At 35.3% G+C, this 12,586-nt stretch overlaps 1 protein-coding gene across 1 annotated transcript in view; it reads left to right on the top strand.

Moving 5' to 3' along the window:
* LOC150088628 (putative lipid scramblase CLPTM1) overlaps positions 1-12,586 on the top strand; it is a 179,904-nt gene that overhangs the window by 63,547 nt on the left and 103,771 nt on the right. The window contains exon 4 of the mRNA XM_090369595.1: positions 2,852-2,969. Within this exon, the coding sequence (XP_090225721.1) occupies positions 2,852-2,969 (118 nt within the window). The remainder of the gene's footprint in view (positions 1-2,851; positions 2,970-12,586) is intronic.

The raw sequence follows: 12,586 nt of genomic DNA, 5'->3' as shown, positions 1-12,586 counted from the left end.
GTTGTAGGCATCATTTGCTCTTTCTCATATTGTGCTCTGCCTTCACGACGAGTTGCCATGATATTGCACTACTGGGTCGTCATGTCTGCATTACCAGGGTACCTGCCCACCCACTGATGATCGGCCAATAGCCGTGAAACAGTGCTGTCTGGATGGTGGTACTCAACTGAGAATAAGTAACAATAGCCTTCTCTATTAGTGAAGAGTTACTTATTCGAAGTAGTGCAATATCATGGCAACTCGTCGTGAAGGCAGAGCACAATATGAGAAAGAGCAAATGATGCCTACAACAACTACTTTGTAGTTTATTAAGAGTTATCTATGGTGTATTTAAACACCGATATTATATAGATACCAAACTCTTAAAGTATTATGCCTTGTGCATTTATTTATTTTAAATATTGACATCTACACCTCTTGGCATCTCTCATATTGTGTGATTAACTTCACAACTGGGTCGTCATGTCTGCATTACCAGGGTACCTGCCCACCCACTGATGATCGGCCAATAGCCGTGAAACAGTGCTGTCTGGATGGTGGTACTCAACTGAGAATAAGTAACAATAGCCTTCTCTATTAGTGAAGAGTTACTTATTCGAAGTAGTGCAATATCATGGCAACTCGTCGTGAAGGCAGAGCACAATATGAGAAAGAGCAAATGATGCCTACAACAACTACTTTGTAGTTTATTAAGAGTTATCTATGGTGTATTTAAACACCGATATTATATAGTTATAAATTTGGTATTATCTTGTGCGATTTCACATGATTGCCAGCAGGTTAAAAGAGATCAAATGGTGGGCCAGTTATGAGTTTGGTATTGTTAGGGAAGGTGTTGTGGTTGTTTTCCATTAAGGTTATTACTATATTTGATGCCACTCTTATACCATTTGAAGTTAATAATATAGTTTATTAAGCTATTTGCCTAAACTACTATACATTAAAGTAACATTTCAGGTATCTTTCCGATGCCGACCGGGCTAGCCAGGTGGGTCAAGTGCCTTCCTGGCAGCTCAAAGGTCGCGGGTTCGAATCCCGCCTCGGGCTTGGATCAGAGTAAAATGCAAAATCTTTGGGAGGTGCATTATGGCCACAGAAGCCGATGCGCCAACAACTAACAAAAAAAAAAAAAAAATCTTACTGATACCCAACTTCAGACTGTGCTTTTGGAGGAACAAAAATAGGAAGGGTTACAAATTTGGATACAGTTGCCAATATTACGATTACAACTGCCATTATTACCATTACAATTACCAATATTATGATTTTGCAATTGCGATTTGCAAATAAACAATTCTAAGTTTGGATTATTGATACAATAGAACCAGATATTAATTAAGCAAATACATAAAGATTAAATTCTTACCTGGTGACAGACTCCTCTTGCTGATTCTCCCAGATGCCTGATGTGCATGCCAGCAAGAGGTGCTGCCAGCAGTTAATTTATAGGCCAGAGATTAATTCCAGTAGTCAATAGAATTGTGCCAGGTTTTCTATCCTAGATCCCGGGTTCTTGTGTGTTGGACTCCTGAGGTGACCTTTGCTCTCCTACTCCGGTTTTTTTAATCCTAGACCTGGGGATCTTTGTGTAGTGGGATCCTGAGGGGACCATTTCTCTCCTACTCTGGAAACATCAGGGTTGGTGTGCAGGCTGGTTCTGGTGGACTGAAAGGGGTTGTATGTGGGCCACTCCTCCGGACAACTGGCCTATTTTCTTATTAAAAAGATGAAAATACTGTGGGTTGAACTCGACTCGGTTTTCTATTGATAGCTAAAGCTCTGAACATTTTCATGAGAAAGGCTTCTTTAAATTTCCTTCTATTGTGTCGCCTATCTGCAGAAAGGAATCTCATCCTTTTGAAATCCACTTGGGATTTCAAAAGCATGAGAATCACCATATTGGAAAGCATGGAGGGCTGTGTCAGACTTTAGAACTCTTCCATATTATAGATCTTTTCTGTGCTCTTGGATTTTGCATTGTAGACATCTGTATGATTCTCTTGCTGGCATGCACATCAGGTGTCTGGGAGCATCGGCAAGAGGGGTCTGTCAGCAGGTAAGAATTTCTTAATTTAATATCTGGTTCTATTGTATCAATAATCTAACCTAGAATTGTTTATTCAAATCATAATTGTAATGGTAATAATGGTAGTTGTAATCATAATATTGTAATATTGGTAGTTGTAATCATAATATTTGTAATCCAAATTTGTAGCCCTTTCTATTTTTGTTCCCCAAACAGCATGGTCTGAAGTTTGGTATCGGTAAGATACCTGAAATGTTACCTTAATGTATAGTTCATTTAAGGCGAATGACTTAATAAACTATATTATTAATTTTACGTGTTATAAGAGTGGTATTAAATATAGTAATAATCTTATGAATTTGGGTTAACTCAGAATGTGATGTATTTCAAAAACTATTCTTGCAAATAGTTTGTTGCAATAAAGTTTTTGTTGTGTGACTAGCAGACTTTAATGTCTTATTCTGTATCCATTATCTCATTGCAGTGAAATTGTGTGTAATGGCTGTATTAAAAACCTTTTTTTTTTCCTTTCTTTTTTTTTTTTTTCTTTTAATGCTGTGAATTTTTTACTTGGATCTGAAAAGTGTACCAAGCTCAGATCTATCTTAAATGAACTTTAAGTTTAATAATTTTATATGGAACTACTTAATTATCCTTTATGTAGAGGATATGATAATTTTCATAACGAAGGGGTGAATAAATAAATATTGCATATATATCATTTCCATCAAAACTGCTTTTGTAATTTTTTTTAGATGTATAAATGTACATTGCTAAATTTTGCTTAATTTTATAAGTTCATCTCAGCTATGATTTTATTTTTAGGCTGTTCAAAATAATGGAAGCCTTTGGATGCATATCTACCTAGTAAAGAATGGCAAATCACCTGATCCAGCTGATAAAAGAAATTATTCTCATACATATACAATTCATAAAAAGAAAAGTATGTTTTATTTTCAAGGAAATATACAAAGGAACTGTTATATTTTATATATTGCTTAATAACTCATAACATAGGCTTCATACAAATAAAACAAAAGTAAAACACAAGTTTGTAAGATAAACACATAGGAGTGAGAAATGGTTGCATGCTCTGGTAAAACTGAGTAATTATAAACAGAATATGGTTGCTGTTTAATTACTATAGTGCTGGAATTCCAGATACATCATATAACCCTTTCTTATGCCATATTTTCTCACACAAATGAAGACAGCAGCAAGACTACCAGAAACATCTGTTGCCATCTTCATTGGTGTGGGAAGAGGTGGTACAAGAGACAAACACTAATTGATGGTAATGATTTCATATAATCAAAGAAGTTGTCTGTGATGTGTGTCCAACTTGTGTTCATTGAAATGTTACTGTTAGTGAAGGGAACAGTTTCAGCATCAGAAGTATATCATTAAAGATTCCACTAGTTTGACCATGGAAGCCTATGTGAATATGAAGTTGCAGAATAGGAAGAAGCATCTTAGTTTTTGAATTTAGAGAGAGCCATTTTTTTGTTCAAGGTACTGTTTATTATGATTACTCCTACCAGTTCATCAATTTTTTGCAGAATACTTTTGACAGGACAAGATAGATTTCCAGATATACTGGAGGAAAATTGTTTTTTAAATAGTTTACTCTTGTCATTTTCTCTATAGATAATAGATATATATCAAAATATAAAAGATTTCAAAGAATAATTTTACATTACATCTGAAGCCATTTAATTAGGACAAATATATAGGGTTTTGTACATAAAATAAGAGGTTTTCCTCAATTCAAAACTCTGATTCATAATAACAAAGCAATTTTCAGCTGCTTTATCTTCAGTTAGGTTCCCAGGAAGTGGGATAACATCTACCTAACAAGCCTCAAGAATTTTTAACTTGATGGAAGCTTTGTATCCTAGCCTAGTTACAATATGGCTGGGTTTTTTTTTTTTTTTAGAATTTGAAAATTCTTTTTCTTTCTAAAGCATAAAGAAATTGTGGCTCAGTTACTCACACTTTGCCAACAAGAAGGTGAAGAGTTTAAAAATGAATTTTTGCCATTGATGAGACATGGACACAATTTTGAACATGAACTGGTTGCATTCAACTCAGTGGAAACATTTGTCTTTTCCATGCCCCTCTAAATGTCACTGGCAACCATCAAAGGTGAAAAAAATGGTCATCATGGCTTATGATCATGCAGGCAGTGTTTCAACTGATCATATGCAACATGATCAGTTGCTACTATGCAACATTTCTTTGTTGGGAATTGCACTCAAATTCATTAGAAGCAGCCACAGATGTTGGAAGTTTGTGTACTCATACTTCATGACAGCATAAGGCCTCATGTCATACAGTCTGTACAGCTTGTTTTCACTAATTATGAGTGGGTAATGCTACCTTGCTCCCCTTATAGTCCTGATATAAGTCCTTGCGATTACAATTTATTCCCCAAAGCTCAAAGAACCAAATATTTCTGTCTTTACAAGCATTGGGTGCAGCCATGACCAAATGAAAATCAAATCTATTCTGTTTTTTTGTAAAGTAAAGATTAAATGTTCCTTAAAACCCATGGCCTAAATCTGCCAACCTTGAAACCTGATCCTTGCTAGATAGTGGAATTTTTTAAATTTTGAGTGCTCATATTATTGCCATAAAAAAAAAGCGCTGTGAAACATTACATTTACTGTAACTTATTGTACATAGTGAACAAGTGTGGCCCTTTTTTCTAAGTGAAAGATAACTATAAAGTAAACATACAGTGCAGTAAAAATAAAATAATTTCCTCTCATAAAGTATACCTTAACTGTGTATGTTATTTTTTGACTGAGATAACGGAAAAGTTGCATACAGTCGCTTCACTGAAGGAGCCCTAATGTCAAGAATAACAATACAGCCAATTTCACAATAGGTGTGGATCTCTGTATCTTTCTAAAATGTTACAATCCTTTGGACTACTCAATTTTCTTTTGAGCAACATATGTGCAAATACAAAGTGAAGAATGGTGCTGTGTGTATATGTTGTTTACAAATGGCTTTATAAAAACATTCATTAAACATGAATCATTGTTACTTTGGTCTATTAGCTCTGTATAATCATGAAACTTGGGAACTGAGTAATCCATTGCTTATTATCAATGGCTTGCCAGTCTTGTTCATGAACCAGTTTCCCAATTCTGTAATTACACAATCCACTGGACCATCCAATTTTAATGTGGTCTATTAGATTCCTCTATTTTTCTAAACATAGCTGGAAAATAGGTGCCAGATAATGGGGCGCCTTCGTAGCCAGGTGGGAAGGAGCAGCAGTGCATAGCACACGCTTTTTGATTAGACCGGCGTTCGAGCCCGTCACCACCAAATACAGAGGATGCGGAAAGGTCAGGCAATGACCACCACATATCCCGGAGCAATATGGCCTTAGTTGCTAATGCTCCTAAAAACCAAAACAACAACAACAGCCAGATAATGGATTTGATAGGTTTGGGAGGTTTGCCTATATGAGGTAAGTGGATTAAACATTGTTTTTAATTCATCATAAGAGGAATTGAAATATAACATTAAAAAGGGTTAAAAATGATCCAAGAATTGACAGAATAGCTTAGAGCAGCATTTCCCAAACTGTGTTCTGTGAAAAATCGTAATTATTAATTAAAAAAATAAAATAAAATAAATTAATTTTCCATATTTGTAGCGGACACCACTTTTGTCTCATTATAATTTTTAACTTTATTTTTTTTTTCGGTATTAGTATACTGGCATAGACTAATAATCAAATAGACCATGGAACACTATTTTGGCTTTGCATAGAGATGTATGCATACAGGTAATGACATATGAAAAAGTAGCAATGTAGTAATCTAATATGCCATTCATATCCGATTTAGCCTGGAGTACACGGGTTGAAGGAGAAGGGGAAGTGAACCAATATTATAACTAAACTCATTTCCTTGTTTAAATTTTTTTTTGATAATTATCAGTATTCCGAAATATTATTATCAAAATAAATGACCATGGATTTGTGGTTGAAAAAAGGAACTTTAAAACAAGAAGCAAGTACTTTTAGTATTGCAACTGTGTTCGATGAAAATGAACACAATATTGTCACACTTAAAAGTGAGGATGAACAATCGCAGCCTTTTGTTCCCCAAAAAACAGGAACCAACTAATTAAAGAATAAATCTAAAGTATGATGACAGTTATTTGAATTTCGGCTTTACATATGTTGGAAATAAAGATGCTCCTGATGCACAGTGAATCATATGTAATAAAATATTACAAACAGTTCTTTGGCTCCCGCTAAACTTGCATTTCATAAGTGTTCCGTCAATATTGTGAGATTAAAAGTGTTCTGTGACTAAAAAAGTTTGGGAAACCATAGCTGAGAGCATGTGATTCCATCCAGCTGTTTCATTTTGGAATTTAGTTACAAATGTTATTAATGCAAATACAGGTTTGTAGATTTTAATTTAAAAATGTGTTTTAAATTTAGATTGATGGGCACTTTTGTTTTATTCATTTATTTTAGATGCTAGTTCTGTTTATTATGCAAAAATTTATTTTACAATATACACAAATCTTTTTTTTTTTTTTTTTTTGTGTGAAATTGGTAAAACCCAAGTCAGCTACATAAAAGTGAATTAAAATAAATAAATAAATACCTCTTCTTTTAGTAAAATAAAAGGTGTGCTGTGGGGATCCTTTAATTTTGGCATTCCTTTAATCATAATAATAATGACAATAGCAATAATAACTGTATTTTCGATCTTTCTTAAAAATATACTGTCCTTGCTTGATGTTTGACTATAACATGGCCTTATACCTTTCTGTTTACATATGTGGGGTGTTTAATAAGTTACTTACTTTGACTATAAATATGCTTGATATACAGGAATACCTCGCATAGCACGATTAATTTGTGCCAAAAAAATACCGCGCTATGCAAACCGTACTGATCGAGGTATTATTAGTATGTATTTTAATGCAATGCGTTCCGACAATTTGATTGTGTGTTGAGTTGCAAAAATATGTGTGTTTGTTTACTATAAATTGATGCACACGAAATTCTTGCAAAAAAAGAAACTAAAATGATAAATATGAAAAATACTAGTAAATACAGTACAAATGATTTTTATTGCAGTATGTACATACCAAAAGAATATAAGTGAAGTATGTACTGTATTTTTATTTTGAAAAATAGTTTGCACAGTTGTTTTTTTTCTTCTTTTTATCTGCATACATCTCTTTATAACATCGAATGTCATTTTGCAACGCCTGCCTTACTTTCATACCTCATTCGATGTTTGAATCTAGAAGAACACTCGGCACATTACATTCCACTCATATTTGCGTATAAAGGTGTAACGTTTTTAAAAAATAATCTTTAATAAAAATACACAGCCAAAAATATTTGTACAGCTTACGCACAATCAACGACCTCACCACTCAGAATTTAGTGTGTTTACTAATGTATGAATGCTAGCAGAGTCCGTATATAATGGGAGTTTTGACAACAGTCAGAATTGCCTTGAATCCATAACGCATTGGCCTACATGCTGACATTATAATACATACATATATACTTATCAAATGTATTGGTGCGTAACGCAGTTAATTTTTTTTCAAATTGTAAACTGTGCTATAGCAAAACCCGCGCTGTTTGAAACTGTGCTATGCGAGGTATTCCTGTATAACAAGTTAGTTAATGTATGCAGTGTGTGTTACATGTTAGCAAATACAGTAGAATGTCAGTTATCTGGAATAATTGAAAGGCTGATTTTTCTTCTTTTTTTTTTTTTTTTTTTTATTAATGGTAGTACTTGAGAGAAATGTTTATTATGCTACAAGAGCATTTCTGTCTGTTGTTTATTTTATTTTATTATTTTTTTTTACATCTTATATCTGGTGAAATGATGGATTAGGATTAATGGGTTTCTCGGAAATCATGAGTGATAGTTTAGTCATTTGCTTCCGCGAACCTAATTTTTCCTTACATGTTTTGTTCTCTTCATTTCATATCATGTTCAGTTTAGCTCCAGATGTGATAAGAATGATATCAGTCCAAAACTGCAATTTATTATTTTTCCCAGGTTTTTTTTTTTTTTTTTTGGGGTAAAATGTCAACAAAAAGAAACATCACTGAAATGGACAGAAAACCAGGAAGAATGCAATATAATCAAATTGATATTAAGGAACTTGAGATTTTGCAGCAAAAAAAAAAAAAAAAAGTCACAAAAAATGATTTTTTTTCCCCACATAAAATTTGCAGAAAAATATCTATCTGAATAATACATTTTTTTTTTTTTTTATTATCCTCGCCTTTTCCCATTATTATATGGGGTCAGCATTTTTATTGTGTTTGGCATGCAATTTTTACAGCCGGATGCCCTTCCTGACGCCAAACCTCACCCTTTATCCGGGCTGGGAATATGCGGTGGTCATTCCCTGACCTGCCGCATCCTCATATTTGGTGGGTACGGGCTCGAACCCCGGTCTAATCAAGAAGCATGTGCTATGCACTACTGCTCCTGCCCACCTGGCTACGGAGGCACCCTGAATAATACATATATAAATGTGCAAATTTTTATGTATAAGTTTGTTTTTTTTTAAAAATTAAATAAATTCGGTTTTTTCATGCTATTTAAAGTCTTTTTCTTTTACCTTAATACATTTTAACAGAATTAATTTAATTTTCCCTTGCGTTCAATTATCCGGAAGAGGTCTAACATTAATTATTCTGGATAACTGACGCTCTACTGTTGTAATAATACATGATTTATAACGCAAAAAGCAATTACTTTTATGTATGTGCTAAAAAAATTTGTTTCTGTTTATTATTTCTGCCACAATGCTCATTCATTCTTCCCACCAGTGCGTGGCAACAAACATATTCAATGTTTCCACTATATGATACAAGGGGTTTCTGAAAAGTAAGGTAACACATTTTTTTTCTCGATGATGTTTAATGATACGAAGTTGAAATTACACACAAAGAAATAAATGAACATGCACTACTTCTCCACAAAGTCTTCAGTTTTATTGATGCACTTGTCTCGACAATGGATCAGTTTATCAATACCAGTATTAAAGACGTCCATGCTCACATGCAGTAACCAACATAGCACCACCTGATGAACTTCCTCATCCATGGTGTAATGCTTTCCTGAAAGGTGTTTTTTCATAGGGCCGAACAAATGGAAGTCTGAAGGCACTAAGTCTGGACTGTGGGGGAGGATGCAACAGTTTCCCAATGATTACGGTGCAACCACTGACGAGTGGTATGGGCAGTGTGTGGAGTTGCGTTGTCATGCAACAAAATCACACTGCTTGACAGGAGTCCTAGTCGTTTGCATCAAGTGTTGGCTTTCAGTTTTTCCAACGTTGCACAGAAAACTGTGCATTGATTGTTCCTCCCTTTGGCAAGAAATCCACCAACAAAGAATGCCTTGGTGATCCCAGGACACTGTGGCCATGACTTTTCGGACACTGGGAACAGTTTTGAATTTTTTGTGCACAGGAGATTGTGGACGTTTCCAGGTCATGGAGTCTTCTTTGCTCTCCAGAGTAAAGTGATGAATCCATGTTTCATCTGCTGTGACTATGTGAGTGAGAAAATCCTCTCCTTCATCGCTTATATCGCAACAGGTTCTCCAGACACATCCCCATGCGTTTTGCTTTGTTCTCCTCTGACAGTTTTTGGGGCACCCAGTGGCAGTACACCTTTTGAAAGCCAAGGACATTATGAACAGGTGACTCACCCACATTTACTATTTGTGCAATTGCACTCAGTTTCATTCGCCTATTTTCAAGAACGATGCCCTTAATGCGAAATGTTGTCTTCTGTCTTGCTCGATGGACTGCTCGCCCGCCCACCCGCCCGATGTTGATCTTCAATGTCAGCACGGCCCGCTTTAAATTCATTGCACCAAAAATACACCTTCTTTGTCATCACCTTTTTGCCATACGCAGCAACCAGTTCACAGTGAATGTCACTTGGTGAAGACCCTTTTGCTTGCAAATTGCGAATAACTTCACGAACACATACTTTGGACAACACTCGCACGGTAGCTGCCATTTTGCAACTGGAATTTGCTGTGAGGTGACAGCACTGCAACACTGCACTGGTTGTCTTTTTGAACGTTATTAATGGGTCTATCTGTCCATCGCGTTTCATCTCATTCCCTTTCACCATTATTAAGAAAAAAAGTGTTGCCTTACTTTTTGGAAACCCCTTGTATAAATATAAATAGTCTATATGTGATATGTGGGAAAAAAATAATAAAATAAATAAGTAATAATTATCAGATTTCTGTTGATGCAGTTTTAATCAGATTTGGGATCTTGATAAATCTTTCTAAAATGCCCAAATAATAAAATTTCAATGAAACTCTAGTTTTATCATACTCTCATAAATGTCTAATCTTATTTGTGCAACACCAGCTCAGTACTGTGAAGTGTGGAAGAACAGAAAGCATTTGAAATAATCAGCAGCCAAGGGGAAACCCATGTCACATAATTGACACATCAAATTTTTAACAAAAGAAGGGAGTAGACTAAGCATTATTCAAATGTGGTGATGCTGGCCTTTGTGAATACGATCAGTGGAAGTGACAACTCCAGAAATTGCCAAAAAATTGAAAACTTGGTTATGCAAAGTAGATGAACAGCTAGGCCCTGATTTATGCCGGGGTTACATTCCACCTCCTCAGGGTTGTTAGCTGAAGCAACATAAATTGGGGAAGAATTATAATATATTTAAATGAGATAAGTTTCTTCACTACGAAAATTGAACCATAAAAGTTGATATAAGTGTTTTTTATATTAAATATTTGTGGTTATTTTATAATTACGAGATATAAATCATATTTATAGATAAAATATGAGTAATAAAATAAAAATTTAACTTACTACTTCGTTCCTGTAGAGCCACCTTTGGAGTATGTAGTAAAGGCACTGTCTCTCCCCCCCATTGATGTGCTTTGACAGTGATATTAATGGGATGGGCCTGATAGAGGGTCAACCGGTTCTGCAGGTTCTTTGTCCTTAGAAAAGAACTGCAGCAATGATGTCTGTTGAGTCTTTCTCTCTTCTAACATATTGTAGTAGGGCTTCAATGTGTTAGTAACAGCTTTTTGGATGGAAGAGCTGCATTCCCAGTCTGAGTCATTATCACACAGAGTTTCACAGCCTGTTTGTATTTGTGCCAAAGCTGATTGAAGTGTCTGTGTGGTGAGGGTCCTAATTGGCACAATCTCCTGCTCTTCCTCTTCCTCCTCAGAATCCTGTTTAGCCATTTGTGTAGCCAGCTCCTCTAAGCCCTCCTTTGAAAGAGACTCACCACAGCTTTGCAGCAACTCACTGACATCACAATGTCAACCTTGTCAAGGCCAACACCCTCAGCCATCCGAGTGACATCTTCAGCCACTGCTGAAACTTGCTCAAACTCAAGAAGACACTGCATCAGGCCACAATTTCCTCCACATGCCATTCATGCATGATTGTGGCACTTCTTTCCAGGCTGCAGCAATATTACTTATGGCCTTAAGGATGTTGTAGGACCTCCAGTAGTCCCTCACAGTCACTGAGTTAGATGCTTACACTGCCTTGACAATCCCTAATGGAATGCTGGATTTGGGAAGTTCAGCTATACAAGATAAGTGGATTAAATATAGTTTTTAATTCATCACATTTGTGATGAATTAAAAACTATTCACAAGGGGTTTCTTTCAAGAATTGTAATTGTTGATAAAGTATGGATTCAGGATCTGGGACTGAAACATAAGTCCATGCAGTGGAAACACCATGGCTCACCACCACCCAAAAAATTAAGGATTCAACCTTCTTCCAGGGATATGGAAAGAGTTCTTTTGATAGACTATATGCCACAGAAGAAAATAATCATTGCAAATATGCCCATGCTGTTGTTTTCAAAAATTTGAGGGACAATAAATGAAGAGAGAGAAGAGGGGAACTGACACGATGTGTGTTCATATTGCTTCTTCATGATGGTGCTCCTTTATACAAATCCCATAAAACAGTTGCTGCTCTGAGAGATTGTGGATTTCAGGAGTTAAACCACCCAACCTGCAGGTTCAGACTAACACCCTAGTGATTGTTTTCTTTTTGGAAATCCAAAGAAACACCTGTGTAGGCAATCAATGTTTCAAGTGATTATGATCTCAAAAAAAGCTGTAAATGGCTTTTCAGAGACCAGAAATACTTTTTTTCTCAAGGTGTTTCCTCTTTGCCTTAAAGTGCAGGATGCATATGGAACTCAGGAGAATATATATTGGAAGGAAGTCATAGGCTTTTGCTGCACTGGCCAAAATCCCTGTGCTGCCTACTGCAGTAGTTGTTGGGTGGCAAATAAATGCAAATCAATAATTTGCATAAATGTGCTTTTTTGTTAGTTTTCTAGTGCTTTTGATAATGTAATGTAAATTGGTATTTCTATAAAGCTGTGATTTTAATTATGAAAAATGTTACATTTATGGAAGAAATGATAAATTCAACATGTTGCATAAATAATAATGGACTTTATGTTATTACCATAATATGAAGGTTATGTTAATTTGAATTATA

Source organism: Mastigoproctus giganteus, chromosome 3, assembly GCF_048544385.1.
Source record: "Mastigoproctus giganteus isolate SK-2022 chromosome 3, ASM4854438v1, whole genome shotgun sequence".
Lineage (NCBI taxonomy): Eukaryota > Metazoa > Arthropoda > Arachnida > Uropygi > Thelyphonidae > Mastigoproctus > Mastigoproctus giganteus.
This window is presented reverse-complemented; position numbering and strand designations above follow the sequence as displayed.